Below are 20,978 nucleotides of genomic sequence, written 5' to 3' on the forward strand. Positions count from 1 at the left end.
CCAGGTCCTTCTCTGCAGAGCTGCTTTCCAGCAGATCAGCACCCTGCCTATCCTGGTGTCTGGGCATTATTCCCCCAAGGCGCAGGACCCTGCATTTGTCTTTGTTGCATTTCAGAAGGTTTGTCCCTGCTCATCTCTCCAACCTGTTGAGGTCCTTTTGAGGGGCTGCACAAAACTCTGGAGTATTGGCCACTCCCTCCAGCTTTACACAAAGTTCATCAGTTTGCTGAGGAGACATCTGCCACTCCATCCCACTCATTGATGAACAAGTTAAACAATACTGGACCCAGTATCCACCCTTCGGGGACACCACTAGTCCTTGCAGTCCCCCAACTAGATCCTCTGCCACTGTGTACTGTCCTGTGGGATCTGCTGTTCAGCCAGTTCACAATCCACCTCACCATCCACTCGTCCACCCTGCAATTCCTGAGCTTGCCTATGAGGATGTTGTGAGAGACAGTGTTATATAGGAAAAAAAAGTTACCCAAGCCTGGTTTCTAAAGTATGTAATTAGAAATCCTCTATATGTTAGCTGCTTTGAACTCCACATAGCATTTTTGGCAGTGACATACTTTAGTTCAGTGTAGGGTACTGAACATGGAAGCACACCTGCTTGGCTTGCAAACAGTAACATCCAAAGTAGGAAATTTGGTTGTCTTGCTCTTTTCCTTTTCTTTCAATGTGGTTCGATGATATGAATCCACTACTTTTAAATTAAGGAAAGAAGGATAAAGGTTCTGAAATAGAGAGGACTGCTGAAACAATCCCATCATTGTAGAGTGTAAAGCTTTTAAACTTAGAAAGGAACAATAGTTGATGAAAACGCCATAAAACCAAAACAATGTACAACTAAATGGAAGAAACTTTCAAACTGTTTACAGTTACTTTCTGAAGACTTAATTTCTTGTAGATTTGTGGTTTCCTAATTACTTCAGGAATGGGTCATAAGGTAGACATGCAAAATACAGTCAAAGACAGCATACTGAAACTGTTCTGTTTTATGAATTTCAGGTATGGCCTTCTGTTAGAAAAGGTGATCTTCCAGCGAGTTTCACCAAAAAATTTCCACCAAAGGTATGAGATTTTAATAAATTATTTTGATTAGTTTATTTACTTGGAAAAAAAAAATAAATCTATTGCCATTTAATTTTTTTTGCAGGCATCCATAATCAAAGAGATGCTTTCAAAAGATCCTTTCAAGAGACCCTCTGCATCTCGAATACTTGATCTTGTTAAGTCCATTGATAAAGAGAAGTCACGTGGAAATTATACTTATTAAATGCCCTTTTAAAAGGCTTTCAGACTCTGTTTAAATCCAGAGTTTGATAGATTTATTGAAACTGATGAAAAACAATAGACGTAAGAAGCAACAGCAAGACTTGGGGTATGCCTTTTCCTTGGTGCTTTGCCTTCCTGCCGTTGTGGAGTCTGTCAGCTCGAAGGCCACATCAGCGTTCATGTCCATTGGCTGCAGACCAGGACTGTGTACTTCTGCAAGAAATCACTTGCAATTTTTACCTGAAAATACAGGTTGTGGATGAGCTGAACTGTACTCTACAATAAGTAAAAGAACCTAGTCCTTTTCTGTTAGAAGATTATGTTGATGGGCTAATGTGCTAACTGGCCTATGGAAAATTCCTGGATGTGGTGCTGCATCTATTATTCTTTGAGGTTATCTATTGCTTTCCATGGAAGAAGTGCTGGCTTGTGGTATGTGACTCAAACCTTTCTGATTTTTCAGTGATCCTTTTAATAATTACTGGAATGCTCCCATTAAAATGAAGACTAGTTTTGGTAGAAAAGACACTAGGAATAGGCACGGGTTATTCTTCACTGAATTTCAGTACTGTAAAGTGAGCTTTCTTATCTTTTTACACCTGTTGATGACCTAGCACCTTCAGTGCTCTAAAATTTAAAACAGATATACTTTTAAAGTAGGCATTTATTAAGAATTTAAATGTTAAATGTTCAGCTTCTGGGAAATCTACTAGAGAAAGTTCTAAACTTCCGAAAAACTTGGGGTTTGATAGTTTGGTTTGTCTTTTTTTTTTGAAAGGAACAGTTGATGTGCTATTAATACAGCAAAATTCCCCTGAATTTCCTCAGTAGTAATCACTTGAAGTCCTGTGCTGAGAGAGCACTTTTAACATGCCTTCCTCTGCTGCTAGGTTTTAATCCCTGTTATAATACTGAGGAATGCCTAACCCTTAATTCAGCATACTGAATACCTCTGGTGGTTCCACTGTCAGCTCCACAAAAGTTAACAGCACTTTTTCTGTTACTCTTCAGTTATACACTTCAAAGAGTTCAGAGCTGCCTGAATTCCAAGTATTGTGTGTGCAATGGTGGGGAGCAGGGTGAAAAGACAGGCATGTTATTCCTTCCAACTGCTTGTCTTTGAGCTGTATCTTGTCAAACTCCTCATTGCTGTAGAGCCAATATAACTCCATAAGGGCAAATGAACAGAGATTTCTAAGCAGAAAAACAGGTAAAGTACTGTACACCTTTCCTGAAATGTTAAATGGGGTCAAAATGTGTGACTGCTTAAAAGGAAAAATGTAAATTAACGCATGCTAATTTTTAAATTCTTATGCAAATTATTGCTTTTCTACTGTGAGCATTTGTTGCTAAATAAGAATCTGAAGGTATATACTTTATTATAAGGCCTTAAGCAGTTCTATTTTTTTTTTTTCTCATTATCATGAATCATATATATAGAATCATAGAACGGTTTGGGTCGGAAAGGACCTTAAAGATCCCCACCCCACTGCCCTGGGCAGGGACACCTTTCACTAGTCCAGATTGCCTTGAACACTGCCAGGGATGGGGCATCCACAGCTTCTCTGGGCTACTTATTCCAGTGCCTCACCACCCTCACAGTGAAGAATTTCTTCCTAATATCTAGTCTAAACCTGCCCACTTGCAGTTTGAAGCCATTCCCTTCCTCGTCCTACACTACATGCCCTTGTAGAAAGTCCCTTTCCAGCTCTCTTGTAGGCTTCCCTGGACTGCTGTAAGGTCTTCCCAGAGCCTTCCCATGTGCTAATTAGCATTTCTTCACAGTGGTCAAGATCTGTGAGAAATTATATCCTCACTCACATATATTACTAGTTACTACCCATTTTCTCTTTTACCCATTGAGATATAATTACCATATATGATTTTACTAGATCTTAAAGGTCTTTTCCAACCTAAACAATTCTATGATTCTATAAAACTATTCATAATATGACAGTTGATACATGACAATCTTTTGTCTGAATATCTTTACAGTTTTTGGACAGAGCACGAATTGTGTCATTACCTTCTTCCTGTTACGTAATATTGAGCTTGTCCCAGTAGTTTTGATACATTTTTCGTCAAGAGTATTTGTATACTCCAGCAGTACCTTTTTATTAATGGCTACTTACAGCAGCTGCTGTTTCCTAAAAATAAAAGGTCTATTAAAATGTATTTTTATATTAAGAAAATCAAAACCCAACATCATGATCCAGTTCTCTTTAGTTATGCAAAATATGCACCTTCACATACAACAGAATATTGGTTCAAATAACATCACTTTAATATTTCACAAACTTCTTTTTTCCTGAGTTTAAGATAGTAAGCAAAAAGAATCTAATACTTAGTCATATCTGTAAAGATGAAAACCCCTGTTTAACACATTATACAACAAAGGGATTAGCCAATATTTATTCCCTTACTCAGACTTGAATTTTATTATTGGCTGATCTTGCTCAGTTGGGTGGGACGTAAAAAAAGATGTGGAAGGCTTAACCTACCTCTCAATTATGGAAGTTCACTTATGTGAGTTTAACCTGTCAACCTAACTCTTCTTCTGTGTACTTTGGTGTGAATTCTTGAGTGTAGCACAGCTCCAAACCTTCTAAAAGATATTATGGATTATACATACTCATTTAGGACTCATTCCTTTAGAAAGGCTTAGTCATGATCTGCAGCGCTGTCTCCAGGACAGTTTGAAGATAAATCTTCAGAGTCTAAAGGATAAGCAGAGAGAAAGTGAGTAATTCCAGCTCAGAGGAGAAAAAATGGTTGCTAGAAATATTTATAGAATCCATGTAAAACAGATTAAATAGAATCCAAGGTTTGCAAGATATTAATTCCCAAATTTGTTTTAAAACAAAACAAAACAAAAAATTCTGTGCTCTTTGGTGCAGTGGTACTGTATAATTTTCTAATTGTTTCAGAAACATAGCATTAAATATCTGAATTTTGTTTTCTCAAAACTCAATTAATACAAACAGAAATTCAAATAAATTTCAGTATGGTTGGCTGTGTTTTGTTGTGTATTTTTTTGGGGTTTTTTTGATTACTTTGGTTTTGTATTTTTTCTGTTGTTGTTTTTGGTTTTTTTTTTTGTGCAACACAAGGGATTTTGAGAAACACAAGGGATATTATCTATTTGAGTTGAGTTGCATAAGCAAAGCAAAACACAAAAGACTGACTTACTCTCACCTTCATAGGTCGTTCCACACCAAATGCAATAAAAGTGTTCTTTTCTCAAGTAGGCTGTCAGGATCTGTAGCTTTTCTGATACCTAGAGATACGTACAGGAATGCAATGATCTGGGGCTCACATGACATACATAATTTTGAGCTACTGGTTTGCTAAAATAAATTTTTAACCTTTTGCTATGGAAAAGCTACACAACACTGTAGCTCAGTAAGACATGAAGTTTCCCAAATCAGTAGAACAGGGCACAGGAATTCATCATCTCTGGAAAATTAACGGCTGTTGTTTGCTCATCTTTCTTTCCAGCTAAGTAATCTGCACTAAAGAGAGCTAGCTAAAATATTACTTAGCTAGCTGATTTCAAGTATACAATATCTTTTGTGGATTTTTTCACACCTAATCTCTGCAAGTGGAACTCATAAAGCTAACAACAGCTGTGTAGCCTAGTTCTCAAAAATTGTGAAATTCTTATGTCCAACTTGAGATGATCTGCAAAGCATTTTCAGAAATTACTTGATGATTTCTAAATTCAACCTCATACATCAGTTGAGGCATCCAAAATTAAAACTCAATCGCAAGTTTGCTGATCTTCCTTAGATCAGCCTCAAAAACAGATGAGCAATAAACAGTGGTTTAATGTTTTATATTTTATCATGTAACTGCTATAAGAATCATTGCTTTGAGACTGCAAAGAGGCCCTTCACTACAGCTTGGAAAATGACATGTATACATATATCCTTTATATATATGTATACATACATACTGTTTAAGGGGTTATTAAATTTAATTCTGAATCGAACCATTAATTTAGTTGCAGAGCTTACACTTAAGTCTGAGCTTGTGCATTCATCTTCCTTGTCTTCCTCATCCTTTTTGTCTTCCTCTTCAGGTTCTATCCAAAACCAAGTCTCTTTGGGAACTTCGATGTCCTTAAATAATGAGGGATTTAAATTGATGTTATCTGCCTTCGTAGGTTTTCTTGTAAGGTGCCGGATAAAACCAGTTTCTAGAAGGTGAGGTGTTAAGTTTTAAAACTTGCATGTCTAGTATAACCAAGCATTAGTAAAGCTGTAGTGAGAAACTAAGTCCAGCAATCCACAAGAAGGATTCTTCTTTTTTTTTTTTTTTTTTAAACAATGAAATGCATGCTAACAAATAGTTCTATCCCATCTGAGTTTGGTATGTGTAAGGCTACATTGCAACATTATCTGTGCTGTGAGCACTCTTGTTTATCAGTTAAAGACATGCTGGCCCAAGTTATTTTTGAAGAGATCACATGGTGCTTCCTAATCCACTTTGGGTAATGTTAAAGGAAAAAGAGTCAATAAAGATTATCTAAGCTTAATTCAGCTGACTTCATCTGGAGCAAACTAGGTAGTATCAAACAATCTCAGCAGAACTTGTGAGGTGGTATTAACCTCTAACAGGTTAATAGAACAAAAACAATTTTGAAGTTTTCAAGTGGAAAAAAATTATAGTAGTTCACTCCTATTACCTGTGTTATTCCTAGCAGGTGGAAGATACTTAAGTTTTGTGGATTTTTTATTGTTGGTTGGTTGGACTTCTTGTTTAAATGCAGCTTTGGTGAATCTGCTGATTCCCTCAATGATGATCCCCATCCTGAGAGATACTAAAGAGCTTCCTGGACAACCTGCTTTAGGTGACCCTGCTTAAGCAGGAGGGTTGGACAAGATGACCTCCAGAGTCCCTTCCCCACCATTGTGTGATGATGTTGCTTCCTCAGTTGAGGCAAACAGCACCATCGTTTAGGATGGCCTGATACTGGATACTGAAAGATATGCAAACAGCTCAGAAGTAGCTACAAGAATGCAGGAGCAAAAACATGGGGCCTCACATAAGTTACCATGATGTTGGTGTGCACCTTCAACTATTTTAATGGTGCAAACATATACTTTGAATTTTTTTTAAGGACTGAAGTGTTGCCAAACATTAAGACTTCAGGCTAGTTACCCCACAATTTTAGACAACTTCCAAGAATTTAATCACTACTTTGTTTGTAGCCTGTACCTCTAACCTATAAGCCTTCCTTCCAACCCCCTCCCAAACCCCACAGGTCTCACTTTTTGCATATCTAATTGCTGGCAGGCCCTCTGGCTTTTTCTTAGGTCCCCTTCCATCTTACGTTCTTCTTGTTTGTTTTTGAATCTTATTCTGTTAAGAAAAAGGAGAGAGGTAAATAAGCAGGCAGACACACAGTGAGAGATGTGTTAACAGTCCACAGCTTTTCAAAAATAGAAAAAGTAAGATTCTATTACTAATAATTCTCTCAGACCATGACAAAGTATGAGTTAAGAAGACATTCTGACATTGTTTCTGTGGGAGTACACTTGTATTTCTTGGGAATTATAACTTCAAGATGGTGCTTTTGTGATCACACTACACTGTTTCTTCATCAGATTTTCAAAAGACACAAAGTGTTTCACTAAACATCTGCAAATTATACAGCCTTCCCTAGGCTTTCCTCTTCCACATACTACAAGCAAATAGGAGAAAACAAAAAAAATACAACCTTAACAAATTTACCCTGATTTTTAAAACCATTGTAGCGACATTGCTCAAGATTTTAAATGTAAAATCCACACATAAAGATGGCATGGTTCCCCAATTTAAAAAGTTGTAAATGACTTGAGAAAAGTTAGTATGCATATTGTTTGCATTATTAACAAAAAACTAAAGGATGCAGCACATGCTTTTAGCATTGCAGTCTTCATCGACTTTTGCTTTAGAACTGAGAAACAACTGCACTGTATTTTAACTCTCACCCTTCACTGAAAATGTTCAAAAATAGTAACACATTAAAAGAATAACCAAACTTAGAGCATAAAGAGAATACTTTTTTTAGACATTGCTTGGAATTCAGTTACATGATTTTACCTGAACTGATCTGCAGCTTGTTCATTTGCTTGTTTTTTCATATGGAGTTTTTGTCTATAGTTTTCCAGTTTTTCTTCAGCTTTTCGCTTTTTTAATTCCTCATGACCAAGCCCACTTCTGCCTATGTAAGTTCAAAATATGAATGTAACCAGTTGAAAACCTCTGATGCCGAACTAAATAAATCAGAAAGCATCACAAACCTGTTTTTATATTCAGAGGAATAGGTTCAACAATGCCTTCTCCTGTGAGAGAAAAAAATTAATCAATTAAAGAAATCAAGTTTTTCTCAAAGTACAATTTGTGCAGTGTATTGAAGTAGGCAAGGTGCTTTTGCCATCAAATATGTACATTTTCTTGTGATTTTTTTTGGCTAGAAGTTGAAAAATCACAAATTGATACACATTTAGTGCACTACAAATGATGCAACTGAACTGGAACTCCCTCTCTTTTTTGACTTGTCTGCTGGGTTCTTAAATATTTTCTTCAGGACATGACCCAACTGAAAGAAAATGGTGTTGATGTGACAGGTATAACATGCCTGTGATGAAGGCTTTGTTACAGCCTTCTATAGCATTTTCAGTCTAGGATCTCACAACTTGACAATGGTGAAGAATAAAAATAATGTCTGGGCCAGTTTGTTTGCGATTGTCTGCTAGAGACATGCTGAACTGGCACAGCAAGTTACTGATGCCTTGTTTTACTGATTTTACTTCATCTATTAAGGCCTCGTAAGAGTAGGCCAGTGTGCACAACTTCTTCTTCAGTTCCAAGAGAGAGACTGACATATTTTAGCTATTAGCAAAGCTATTAGCTTTGCAAAACCATCAAAGCATCCTTAATGCAATTCCTGTAGGTGTGCACATATGGAGGTGCATTTATCGAGCTGCAAATACTGCTCTTCCCTCACATCTCTCAATAGCCTGTACCGTTTTTACTTAGGTTTTAGGGGTTCGCTCTCGTATTTTGCTCTGTCACAACACATTCACAGTTCAGTAACGCTAGGGCTCTCAGAGAGGCACTTACTGACCGTGTCTGCAAAGCAAGTCACGGACAGCTGCAGTCCGTAAATATATATAAAGGTACAGCTGAATAGAGACACGCACTTCAGAGAGCAACAAGCTTACCGCTTTTGCCAAGGGCCTGGCCGCTCTTGTAGCCCATCTTCTGGAGTAAAGCAAAGCCTTTGTTCTCGTTGCCCAACGCGCTTTTCAACACCAAGTCTCGCCTCTCTTTTTCTTCTTCTTTTATACTCTTCTGCCTGTTTTTCTCATTGGCTTCCTTTTGCTTTTCCTCTTTCTGAATTGCTTCTTTCACCCGTCTTACCATGGGCAAGCCGGGCCTTACATCCTGCCTAGGAGTTAGTAATTCCAGCAAACATTAGCGCTTTTTCAAAAACGCGTTTAAAATCACCTAAAAACGGGGGTGGAAAAGAGCCAACTACTTACTTAATAAACGAATCAGACATGTAGTCTTCCTCTTCATCTCCCTCCATGTCGGCACGCCTGCCCTGTGCCGACCCCCTTGCCTGTGGACACCGTCAGTACGCCTTACCCCGGATTTTATCTCCCCACTGGGCAGAACCCACTCTCGCACGGAGAGGCGCCCCCCGGGACGGGGAGGGCTGATGCACGAACACAAGTGAACCCGCCGGGCCGGGCCACCCCCTCCCAACCCCGGCGCACCCACGCAGCGCGTTTCCCCGCGCTCCGCTCCCGCCGCTCCTGCCCGGGACGCTCCGCCCGCCGCCGGGGCACCCGCGGGGCCGCGGCCGAGGGGGCAGCGGGGCCCAGAACACCCGCACAGCGGCCCGGCACGGCGGCAGCGCCTGCGCGGGGCCGCCCCCGCCGGCCGGCGCCTGCGCCTCTCCCGCTTCCTGCCGCGGGGCCGGGGGTGCTCCGGGGGTGCGCCGGGGCCGGGTGTGGGACGCCGCCGCTCCGGTCTCCCCTTTCCCTGCCCTGCCCCGCTCGCCGGACCCGGGCTCGGCAGGGACCGAAGCGGCCGAGCTCGCCGGGGATGGTCCCGCGGCCGGGGGCGCGGGTGGCGCATCGCGCCCACGCGTGTCCGTGACCGTGTCCGTGTCCGTGAGCGGCCCCCGCGGCCGCGGTGTCGCGCCCGGCACAGCCCGGCCGCCGCACGGTGGGAGCGTAAGTGACCGTGAGCGGAGCCGGGGGGCTCGGCCCGGCCCGGGGGCTGCGGGGAGCGGGCCGGAGGGTGGTCCGCGCTTCGCTCCGCGGCGTTGGCGGCGTGTGGGGGGTGGGTGAGCGTGTGCGGGGGGTTGTGTGTGTGGAGGGCAGCGCGCATCGCTGCCTTAGCATTCTCACAGCATCGTTCTCGTAGCATCATTGCCTCTAGCATCGCTGCCTTGAGCATCATTCCCTTGCAGCCAGCGCTGTACCGCGGCGTTACCTCCTGTGGGGTTTTTAGAACCGGGCAAGGTGCCCTGGGAGAGGTGCTACAGCTTATTAAAGTAGCCGATACAGGTTAGGAGGACCCAGGCGCAAAAGCCTTTTCAACTGATACTGACCTTTGGGAAGGTGTCACTTCACCTAAACTTGCGTGGTTTTTAGCTTTCTCAGTCCACTGAAATGCTTGTGTGATGAAGATATGAATAGTTGGTTTAGGCTACAGAAAACCAGCTCTGGAATAGAAAGGAATTTTAGTGGATCTGAATGTTTTCTAACCTCTGTAATGCTTCAGCATACCTTACTGGGCGCTGGTTGACTTTGATCGGCTTTCACTCTGCATCCTGTGGGAGAGCACAGTGTATTTATATCTTGTAACAGGCACAGCAAGACCCAACCCTCACCAGAATCGGTAGGACTTGGTAGGCATTTTTCACTTCATTTTGTTTTACAGTAAGTGAGGTTTGGATTCCTTACGTGTGTAGCTGAATCTTCAGCTGAATGTTTGTGTAATTTTTCTTGTGCCCAATCCCTTGTGCTTCAGCGGCGCAACTGAATGTATGTGCAGGTTTGGTTGCTTGGAGCTTGTGTTTCCTAAATTTAGATGAAGAGGTACGGGAGTGTGTGGAAGGCTGTGGCCAGGAGTAAATGAAACCTTTTATGTGGGGAGAAAAAGGAGTAATGAGCTGTGCTATCATGCAGCACTCCTGTTGCTGTGCGGGTGTGACAAGCAGGGTAGATCTCGGGGATGGTATCCAAACAATCATAGTGCTGTCATTCATTGCGTTTCTCTCCGTTATCATGAAAAGGTGTTGTGAGGTGATGTGTCTGCGTATTATTGACAGGCAATACCTCCTCAATTCTTTATAAATGACAAAAAAAATAAAATCCAGAAGGTGTCTTTGGAGGTGTCAGGATAGGCTTCCATATGTGGCTCTTCCACACTTGCTGAGCTGTTGCTGGAGATGAATGTAGTGAAAAATATTATGCAAAGTACTGAAGTGCAGAGAACAACCTTAGTATTACAGACATTGTGATGGTTTAGTTTTATCAGCACCAAATCGAGGTGAATTCAGACCCATAATACAGTTGTACAGTTGTAGGATTAACATGTCACCCGTACCAATGTCTGTTTTAAAAAAAATTAATTTAAACCACCTCATTTGCTTTAAGATTTTTTTGGGTTTGACCAGGAATGAGGAAGCAGCTTTGAGCTCTTGAGAACACAAGTGGAACTGTGCAGCTGTCAAAAGATGATGTCTGTTGAAAGCTGATGTCTTACATAACACTCCTTAGTTGTTTTGCTTTCTCGGCTTTGCCTGAAATCCTTGTTTCAGCATCACTGCATTCAGATTTTGAGTCTGGGGTTTTTTTATTATTATTTTTATGTTTCTTTTTGCTGAAGATGGTTGACTTAATTTTGTGATTTTAGCTAAGTTTTGTTTGGTTGTTTGTTTGTTTTTTCCCTGTCAGCTCTTCATGAAACAGCTACAGTTTGTTTAAAGGTGGTTTGCTAAGGTGAAGTTGTCCACAGAGTGTTTGTTTACACTCTGATAGTGTGCTTTTGGTCGTGCTTTGGTGCTACCCACCATTCAGTGTTTGAGCAGGATCTCCAGTGTTTGATTTGCAGTATTTTGCCTGCTGGGGAGTCTTGCAGTCATTTAGCTGCTGCTTGTATTCCAGGCTGTCACACCTAAGGCTTGCTAGGTTTCAGGGGACTTATTTGTCCAGCACTTAAAGCAAGGCTAGTGGATCTTAGGTCAGCGATGCCAAATAATATCACTGTTCCTGCCTCTCTCAAATTTGTGATAGGTGGAAATTCCTACTTGTGGTAGGCTCATCTTCACACCTTGTCTGTTGAAGGGTGTTGAGGAGGTGGCCAAGTTCATACTCAAACTTCAGAAGTGTGCTCAAGGGTCTTGATTTGAGACAATCCTTGTTCTCTTTTATGTGAGAGGAGACAGTGAGATGACTCCTTTACCTCTTTTGTACTTTTTTTTTTCTTTAAACAGGGATTTCAGTATATTTTTCTTGGCTAAGAGTTTGGACCCTGAAATTGCCTGTAGGTGCTTTTTTTAAAACTAGCAACTCTTGTTCCCTGAAATACTAATGGATGCACTGTGTAAATATGTGTGTAGTTTTTAGGTGGGACTGCTTAGCTAAGACAAGTCTAAGCAAGCTGGAAATTTTAATTTGATTTTCAAAGGTTTGTACTGATGTACTATATACTAATATTTTCATTTTTGTTTTAGAGTTTCTACACAAATTTACATAAAACTGGAATTTAACCTGTCATGGAGCTGGCTCACAGTTTGTTACTGAACGAGGAAGCATTAGCTCAAATCACAGAAGCAAAGAGACCAGTCTTTATCTTTGAGTGGTTAAGATTTTTGGATAAAGTGCTAGTAGCTGCCAACAAGGTAATTTTATGGGTTTTCCCCCTTCTTTGTAAAGCATTTGTATTAATTTCATGCCAGAGACAGTTGACAGGTGATGGCCAGATGACAACTGTATTGTTTCAGATTAAGCCTGAAGAGCTTTTGTATTAGTTTGTAGCTCTTAAGTGTTTAATTGTAGGCAGTCAGTAGGCTGCTAGTAAGTGTTTTTAAAAAGTAAAAAAATTTAAATAGGATAACAGCTAATTCTGAGCATTTAGCATCTGTCTCTGCTATTACTGAATGTGTCTCGAATCTCTGTGAAACAAGCAATTTGCTGAATTACATGCAATTGGAAGTGGTGTAGGGTTTACTTCAATCTCTTGTAGGTTTTTTTGGGGTGTTGGTGGCAAGACACAGGATTAAATGACTTTTTTATTCATTTTTGGTCTTTTTAACAGACAGATGTCAAGGAAAAACAGAAAAAACTTGTAGAACAGCTAACAGGACTCATCAGCAGTTCCCCTGGGCCACCTACGCGAAAGCTACTTGCAAAAAATCTCGCTGCTCTCTACAGCATCGGAGACACATTTACTGTTTTTCAGACGCTTGACAAGTGTAATGACATCATCAAGAGCAAAGATGATACTGCAGCCTACCTACCCACAAAACTGTATGTTTAATATTACTAGGGAAAGGGGAATGATTTTTAAGCCAAGTGGTCCAGGATATTACAGAATATTCTGCCTATACATGTACATGCTATGTTTATTTATATTTTGCATGCTTATTGGGAGTTCAGATATGCTTGATATAGCAAAGAAAAGCACTAGATTGAGATTGTGCAGGGCAGGACTCAAAGGTGACACATACATGGCTGTCTGAAAGTGAAATGTCTTTCTTTAGGCAAGGTGCTGCCTTATGTTTCTTCACATGCTTGTGGCATGGAGAGGATAACAGTTAACGCAGTAATGCAATGAAGTCTTTCCATCAGTGGAATTATTGCTGATTGCACTCAGGTACCCCATTTAAGGTAGAACCTGCAGATTGTCAAACCGAAGCATTATCTATGCCCATAGACTTGTAATCGCATGTTCAAGCTTTTTTCTCTATCAAATCTTGCCTTTTATATTCCTCCACTGTGATGTGCCACACAGGTCTCTCAAGTAGAGTCTCTGAGCTTGGATATGTGAGTGATGCAGTTTGTCTTTATTCATAGGAGCAGTCTCAATGGTAGGAATTTAGTTAATGACACAGAAAACTTCCACTGAAACTGTTTTTGGGGCTTTTCTGCATGTACTGCTTCATATGTTCTCAGTGTCTAGTGAACCCTAATTTGGTCTTGCCTTCAGACATTATCACAACAAAAAAGGATTTAACAATGAAGTCTGAAATAGTCACTGTTTGGGCAGATACTCTCCTCTTTTTTATAGCTCTTGCAGGAACTTGTATAAGTGGGAAGGGTTTTGTACTATAATATGCTCTGAAATTTAAGCTATCCAAGTGATAGTCCAGAAGTTTTTTAATGGAGATGTGCCCCTTAAGGAGGAGTCTGTAATGAGTTTGTAACATAGCTTTGCTGAAAAAATCATTAAGCCAAGAGTTACAGATTTAAAGAAAGCCTCGTTTGTGATAAAGAAGTGCATGTTTTCAGGAGCTGCTTCTGGAACAATTTGTGTATATAATTGCAATATGGTGTTAATTAAATATCCCTAATCTTAAATGGCAGGGCAAGAAAAACATGTAAAAACTGTTTATGGATCGAGTGATTTTACAGTGCCTATAATTTTTTTTTTGTCTTATGCAATAATATATGCATTTTAAGTTCTTAGTCTTGAAAAAACCCTATAATTCAGTTTCTACAGAAATGTGTCAGGATATATTATGGGGTAAGGGTTATCTTGCAGGTGCTTGGAAAAAGAGACAGTGTATTGAAACATTAAACCCGAATACTGCTGAGATTTCAGCATATCTTGTTTTCTCCAGGACTTTTCATTCTATGTATAGATCCTATAATAATACCCCTTCAAATACATTTGTATTCTTAGAAGCTGGTAAACAAAAAGATTGTTTAAATGAACAATGTTTAAATGAACAACCAGTATAAGTACTGGATAATAAGCAGATTTTTATTCATCAATGATGGTTAAAACATACCTTTCTGTTCAAGTGTTTGTCTTCATTTAGATAATACAGAAAAAGAGTACACCAATTAATGTCTTTTTTCATAGGGCTGCTGTGGCGTGTGTTGGAGCATTTTATGAAAAAATGGGCAGAATGCTGGGTAGTTCTTTTCCAGAAACTGTGAATAATCTTTTGAAGTCTCTGAAAAGTGCAGAGGTAATTTTCAGATTATTTCAGTCCTCTTGATTCCATTTAAACTGAAACTTGTTTTTGCCAAAGGTGTTTGCGGAAAAGCCTAGATTGTTTTTATTTTACATCAGTAAATGCAAATCACTTCCCTAGTTAGTATCAGGTCTACTGCAAAGAGTTTTATCATATGAATATTATAGCAGTTGCTTCATAGTGGCATCAGTAATTAAAATTGCAGAATGACTGTATGTGTTATTTCTAATGACTGTGTTAGGATTTTTGCCCAAGTATCCTGAATAAACATTCAGCTGTTAAAAATCAGTAACAAATACTTAAGTTTTGCAGCAAAGTTGTTACTCTGAATGTGAGCAGGATACATTGTGCCCTGAAATGAGAGAGTATGTCATAATATTGGGAGAATGTATCCTGGGCTGTCAGTAGGTCTGATTTTATGTAAATAACTCTATTGAAACAAGTTGGAATACTGATTGTGCAGATCTCGACCTGGCAGCTGTTTTCTTCAGCTGTGTTGTTGTAGCTATGTGATTATTTGTTGATTTGTTTATGTGTGTGTATGTCCTCAAATTGTAAGTACCCACCTGTGTGCAAGTATAGAAGGAAGCTGTTAACTACTTGGGCTTCCTGCTCTCTCGTATCAGCTGGCTGTTTTTATTTTCCTGAGTCTGAAGCAGATAAATAGTGGGACAGGACAGAAGCATTTTGTGTAGAGCCAATTTGTTGGGTTGCCTGGGCTTATCTTAATTTACGTGACAACAGAGGGAGTTTTACTAAAACTGTGTGTACTGCTTACTGCTATCTAAAATCTAGATATCAGATAAAAAGCTAGATATCAGTTATATATGCCTTCATTATCAGTGTTTCCAAAAATACTCCTGCATAGAAGCAGGAAAATGCAGAATTATACAACCGGTTCTTAGAATAAGTAGTGTGTCCACATTTTTGCATGAATGTTTTTGTGTGTGTGCAGTCTCAGGGCCGCAGTGAAATTCTGATGAGTCTGCAGAAAGTCCTCAACGGACTCGGAGGAGCAGCAGCTTCTTGTCACCGTGACATTTATAAGAATGCCCGATCTCTGCTGACAGACAGATCTATGGCTGTACGATGTGCAGTGGCCAAGGTGGGTGTGTTTCTCACCAGCTGTAGAAATTCTTGTGCTGTGACTGTGAAGTACCTGCTGTTGAACTGTGACCTGTTGTATATGATAGGAAATTTGATAATTAGTTGGGCAAGGTAGGTTCTTCCTATGTCTGCAGGCTCAGACATTTGATTTACTTCACAGGTACTGAAGTACTGTGTTCCCCACTTCATAAGCAAGTATGAGATAGACTATACTAACTGTGAGCCTTAGTGGGAGAGGTTTTTGGTAACGTGTTTCTTTCTTTGAGATTCCTTTTCATTTTTTTATTTATGTATTAGCCTGTTCTATGACTCTTCTGATTGTTTACTCAGCTAAGTTATTTAGTATGTGGGAGAGTGTAAATTAACTCTTAAAATATTCACATTAAAATATTTGCTGAATAAACCTGACAGTTGCAGTCTGATACTTACGTGAAAGGTAAGAATGGTCTCCTGGTGCTTAGCAAGTCTATTTTTCTTACAGTGTCTGCTGGAATTACAGAATGAAGCAGTGTTTATGTGGACAGCTGAACTAGAGAATGTTGCAACCCTGTGCTTTAAAGCTCTGGAAAACTCAAACTATGGTGTGCGTGTTGCAGTGTCAAAGCTTTTGGGGACAGTCATGGCTACAGCACTGATACCAAAACAAGCAACAGGTACAAGCCCTTCTGAATTCCATGGCTAAATGGGCAGACTGCACCTTCAGTACCATGTTACATGACAGTGTTGCACAACATATTGCTGTTCCAGTAGATGGGAGCTTGTAGGTGGATTATTGGTTTTTATAAACAATAAACTAAAAAGAGGAAAGAGCAGAATATCTGTTGTAGTCACAAAAAGGAAAGACAAAACAAACTACCAACAATCATCTGGGAAAAGTGACTTATTTTTTAAGAATGAAAACAAATTTTTATATGAAATCTTAGGTAGTTTTATTTTTGCAAGACAGTTTTTAATTAATAAGTCTGGTTTCAAGATCATTGCTTGTATTGGTTCGAACTTTGGGATCAAATTATTACTTCCCTTTCTCCAAAAGTGATGCGACAAAATGTGAAGAGAGCCACGCTTGAGGAGGTCTTGGAGCTCATGGCCACAGGATTTTTGCGAGGAGGATCTGGTTTCCTGAAGAGTGGTGGAGAGATGTTAAAAGTAGGAGGATCTGTCAATAGGGAAGTGCGAGTTGGTGTTACCCAGGTTTGTAACTTTTTTATTAAGTATAATTTATGTTATATGTATTATATATATATATACACACACATATATAGACATGTTTTATGTATTATATATACGTAACTGTAACCCTTTCAGTAGGAAACATACACTCTGCTGTATTTGTTGGTAAGTTAACTTACAAGTCTGGTTTGACTCACCTATTTTGGGAGATGTACATGAGGTCTTCATTGTGAATTCTAACACAATGATGGTGCTGCTATTATTAACATTGTGTCCTCAAATTATTTGGAAAGAGACACATTTAAAGCAATTAACTGGGTTTTCTTGCTGTCATGTAGAGAGTATTTTTTGCTTCACAGTATACACAGCAGTACAGGGGCTACTCTTGGTGCTTGAAATGGTATAGTTTCAGCAACAAAGTCCTGGCTACTGGATTCATACTGTGTAACCTGATTAGGGTTGCTTATTACTAACTGGTATTGCTACTGTACTGCATAATACACGAGTATAACTGTGGTCTTGTTTAGTCTTCTGTTTCCGTTTTGATTGGACTTTAATCTGTGTGACTTCTGAATTTGCAGGCCTACGTTGTCTTTGTTACAACGTTAGGGGGTCAGTGGTTGGAGCGCAACTTTGCTACCTTTTTGTCCCATGTACTTGATCTGGTCTCCCATCCTCGTGCAACTCAGACCCACGTGGAGGCAGTTTACTCTCGAAGATGCGTGTCATTTATCCTGAGAGCAACTGTGGGCAGCTTACTTGGGGAGAAAGCACAGATTGCAGCTGCCAAAGATATTTGTCAAGCCATTGGTAAACAAATGAAGGCAGTGGGTGAGAACCATTTTTCTTTGTTTGAGACCAGTTTAAAGTTACTGTCATTATACTGGGTTAGCCATTTTTCAGCTTTCTTCTGCTGTGAGGAGTAATTTTGTTGTTATGGCAAATGATAGTTCAGCTGCATTCTGTTTAAAATATGCTATCCAAAACGTAAGTTTTACTTGAAAAGTGATTGTGTAAAACTGGCTTGTTTTCCTGTGATAGCAAGTGCAATTTCAAAAGCCTAGAATGGAAATGGGGAGAAAAACCCTGCATTTGTCATCTATCTTGGGATAGGTTGTACTGAAAGTATTGCTGAATTCTTTACTAACAGTGCTGAAGGTAGGGCAGGATCTTGTAGGTCCTTGTGTCTCCCCTGCTGATATCCATAATAATATCCAATTGGATTATGTTACAAATAAAGATGTAATCTGAAGATTGGAATTAGAGAAGAAAAATACGATCCCTTTGCTAAACTTTGCAGAATAGGTAATCCCTAAGAGGGCTGACAAAACTGTCTTGGTATTTGTTTCTTGTGAAATGAATTAATTTGAGCTGGAGATTTAAAAATTAAATTGGAATGACACATTCCTGTATTTGCCATGCATCTGTTTCTTATCCTTTTCTGCTGTCATCTAATTTGAGTTTAAAGCAATGTTTAACATATGGAAATGAAATTGATCTTGAGACTTTTGCAGGTTCTTCTCATAATTATTTTCTGATATGGAACCTTAAAAGGGTTCTGGTTACCATAAGTATTACTTCCAGGAAAATAAGACTATTGGAAATGCCACTTCTGAGAGGAAACAGTTGCAGAAATTACTCCTCCTGCCACCATGTCAAAGTTGCAGGAAATTCCATTGTTTGTTTGGCTGGTTGGAAGAACTATTTCATTTTTTTGAGCATTTCCAATGAATTTGATGAAAAATTGATAGAGCTTTTGCTTGGTAATGATAGCTTCCCTTCATATAAGATGGACCATTTTCTGAATTTCTGCTGTACTAGACACACAAATATTAAGCTGATACTAAAGTATCAGTCTTTTCTTTGAAAAGACAGTTACTGCTTCTGGGATATTGTGTAGGAGAAAGAACCTACAGTGGGATCTAGGAACTCAATTGGATATCTTTAAGATGATTACACATTGCAATTAATTAATTACTAAAGGTCTCTTAGTATCATTGAGTGTGTATGCATGTAAATTTGTATGCAAAACCTAGATATGTCAAGTTTGTATTTTTTTGTTACTGTGTGTAGATACACATATACAGTACGTGTGTATTGTATACTTGGTTTTGCTGTGTTATACTGTTAATCCGATCTCTTAGGGCTCTGCCATCCATAGTAACTGTCTTTGGATGACTGTGTTTGGCTGATAGCTATAAAATCATTCCCCTTCAGAATGTATTCGCTTTGCAAGTTCTCACTATCACCAGACTTGTGATTTTGTTTTAATATAGGGTTGGTATCAAAACAAACTTGTCATTTTCTGCCCTGTGCAGGCTCACGTGTGATTCAAATGGTAGTTAAGCAAGATGCTCTTGTTTCTCTTTTCTGCAGAAGCAGTAGTGAATGATGCTAACAGTGAAAATAAATCAGGAGCTGCTGATGTAGCTGCAAGCCAACACGTAATGGTGTGTGCCCTCCAGGAGCTGGGTAGTCTGGTTCAGAGTCTGAATGCCACTGCATCTCCCCTTATTCAAGAACCCTCTATTGGTATGCAAATAAATGGAAATAGATTGTGAGGCATTTAAGCAATGAGTATGAAATATCATTAAATCTACTTAAATAATGAATGAATATGTAAGAAATAAATCAGTGAAACTGGCACTTCCTCTAGCACTCCAGGTAGCTACAGTTGTCCAGTTCATTGTCTTTAGTACCCTAGCTTTAGTTCAAGTTTGACAAAGTATTAAACAGCTGTTTTGATGGGAGTCTATCTGAAGCTATTTCTTAGGGTCAGTAAAGTTGTAATTTTTCATATTGGTCTGTTTACAATAATGGTTTTATAGGAAATCCATTGTTTTGCTATGTAAGGTCTGAAAGACTTGCTCCTGGAAAACTGCATTGCCTTTAAATACCAAATTTCTGTGGGGAGGCAAAAGTGTTTTGTTGAGATGAAACTGTGGGTAGTCTCATTTAAAAAAAGTCGTTCTTTGGCTTAAGTTGACTAGGGTTTGTGTGGGATTTTCTTCTTGTTTGTTTCAGTATCTGAATCCACATTTATGCTGTAGTGTTGCAGTTTTAATTTTTTTCAGTTTGTGGATGCCTGTGGTCTTTTGCAATGGAAGTGCCAGCTTCTTTAGATATATCATTGTGCAAATTGTTGTCTTGATGCATATGATATTTTTCTCATACTGATTTCTGCCAACTGTGGTGTGGGGGAGACTGCCCATGTTTATTCCTTCTGGCTGCTGCAGTCCCATAAGAAGAGAAGGGACTCTATCTCAGCATTATTTCTGTTAGCTGATGTGAACTAAACAAGTAGAAGTTGCTCACTAACTCAAGAGAAAACAAGAGATAAGGCAGCAGTGGGGGTTTGAAGTAAGAATTTTTCCAAGATCTGCACTAAAGAAGGTCTTGGTGTGGAGACAGATTGGACTGAAGGGCTCAGAAAGTGGGATTAAGTAGGCACAGAGGTTTCTGTAGAATGTAGAAGGATGGAAACATGCAGGGGAGACAGCTCTGTGTCAAAAGCAGAGTACAGCAGTCAGTGACATCTGTAGCATATACTTGGCTACAGTGTGAAACAAAACCAAAGATAGTCTTACTGTTGCTTTGTTATTGGCAATCTGTGTAAAACATTGTGGGAATCATCACATCCAGTGCCTGTTCCCTTATATAGCGTTGCTACCTCTTTTCAGTGTTCAAGTAGAAGTCTCTTCTCTGGCTCTGACAGCTCCACCTTTGCTGGTAGAATCTGATGTGGAGCAGTATAATGCCAATAACACCTCTGTCTTTCCTTAAAGGAAAAGGCAAAGCATAAAATTCAAGCACTCTTAATTCTTACTTTCTTAACTTTCATGTTGACTGTCTAGTATTGATTCAGTTTACTTGTCTATGTGTAATAAAAACAGCATAATAAGTTAAAGACTGTAAACTCTCCTTTCTGTAGGTCTGTTGGAGACAGTAACTTCAGTTCTTCTTCACCCCAGCATGGCCGCTCGCCTTGCTGCCGCATGGTGCTTGCGGTGTGTAGCCGTGGCATTGCCTTTTCAGTTGACTCCATTTTTAGACAGATGTGCAGAAAGACTCAACAATCTGAAGACCTCCCCTGAAGCTGTTAGTGGCTACAGTTTTGCAATGGCTGCCTTGTTAGGTGGTGTGCATCAGTGTCCACTAGGTATTCCTCATGCCAAAGGAAAGGTGAGATAATGAGTGTTTCATCTGTGAGTGT

General features: G+C 39.6%; 3 protein-coding genes across 16 annotated transcripts in view; 2 read left to right on the plus strand and 1 right to left on the minus strand.

Moving 5' to 3' along the window:
- EIF2AK2 (eukaryotic translation initiation factor 2 alpha kinase 2) overlaps positions 1–1,308 on the plus strand; it is a 22,142-nt gene extending 20,834 nt beyond the window's left edge. For all 4 annotated transcript variants that reach the window (XM_050315543.1, XM_050315545.1, XM_050315546.1 and 1 more), the window contains 2 exons: positions 1,012–1,074; positions 1,160–1,308. In XM_050315543.1, the coding sequence (XP_050171500.1) occupies positions 1,012–1,074; positions 1,160–1,279 (183 nt within the window). In that variant the 3' untranslated portion in view covers positions 1,280–1,308. The remainder of the gene's footprint in view (positions 1–1,011; positions 1,075–1,159) is intronic.
- Positions 1,286–9,138, minus strand: GPATCH11 (G-patch domain containing 11). 11 transcript variants are annotated; one of them, XR_007628932.1, is made up of 10 exons: positions 8,811–9,138; positions 8,490–8,716; positions 7,566–7,607; positions 7,366–7,486; positions 6,552–6,642; positions 5,295–5,399; positions 4,468–4,555; positions 3,911–3,995; positions 3,305–3,425; positions 1,286–1,491 (listed from the first exon to the last, which is right to left on the minus strand). XR_007628932.1 is itself a non-coding variant. In XM_050315553.1 (9 exons), the coding sequence occupies exons 1-8, from the start codon at positions 8,855–8,857 to the stop codon at positions 3,940–3,942; spliced, it is 777 nt and encodes a 258-aa protein (XP_050171510.1). In that variant the 5' UTR covers positions 8,858–9,138; the 3' UTR covers positions 1,286–3,425; positions 3,911–3,939. The 11 variants fall into 11 exon arrangements, 8 of the variants coding, with proteins under 8 accessions (XP_050171510.1, XP_050171511.1, XP_050171509.1 ...); XR_007628931.1 differs by having other exon boundaries at positions 3,305–3,995; positions 8,811–9,135; XR_007628930.1 differs by having other exon boundaries at positions 1,286–1,518; positions 3,305–3,995; positions 8,811–9,135.
- A 151-nt stretch (positions 9,139–9,289) lies between these two features.
- Positions 9,290–20,978, plus strand: part of HEATR5B (HEAT repeat containing 5B) — a 57,201-nt gene continuing 45,512 nt past the window's right edge. The window contains exons 1-10 of the mRNA XM_050315532.1: positions 9,290–9,509; positions 12,020–12,187; positions 12,604–12,815; positions 14,374–14,482; positions 15,444–15,593; positions 16,077–16,248; positions 16,629–16,786; positions 17,347–17,596; positions 19,142–19,297; positions 20,697–20,947. Coding sequence (XP_050171489.1) covers positions 12,062–12,187; positions 12,604–12,815; positions 14,374–14,482; positions 15,444–15,593; positions 16,077–16,248; positions 16,629–16,786; positions 17,347–17,596; positions 19,142–19,297; positions 20,697–20,947 — 1,584 coding nt within the window. The 5' untranslated portion in view covers positions 9,290–9,509; positions 12,020–12,061. The remainder of the gene's footprint in view (positions 9,510–12,019; positions 12,188–12,603; positions 12,816–14,373; positions 14,483–15,443; positions 15,594–16,076; positions 16,249–16,628; positions 16,787–17,346; positions 17,597–19,141; positions 19,298–20,696; positions 20,948–20,978) is intronic.

The sequence above is a fragment of the Myiozetetes cayanensis genome, unplaced genomic scaffold (assembly GCF_022539395.1).
Source record: "Myiozetetes cayanensis isolate MyiCay16 unplaced genomic scaffold, myiCay2020 scf2-11, whole genome shotgun sequence".
Lineage (NCBI taxonomy): Eukaryota > Metazoa > Chordata > Aves > Passeriformes > Tyrannidae > Myiozetetes > Myiozetetes cayanensis.

Bases quoted from the DNA above. Each gene is read 5' to 3' on its own strand.
- GPATCH11 (XM_050315553.1), bottom strand. From the start codon at position 8,857: ATGGAGGGAGATGAAGAGGAAGACTACATGTCTGATTCGTTTATTAA. The intron at 7,608-8,489 runs GTAAGCTTGTTG...TTTCTCTCACAG, and splicing joins CCAGGCCCTTGGCAAAAGCG to GAGAAGGCATTGTTGAACCT. The intron at 5,400-6,551 runs GTGAGACCTGTG...TCATTATTTAAG, and splicing joins AGCAATTAGATATGCAAAAA to GACATCGAAGTTCCCAAAGA.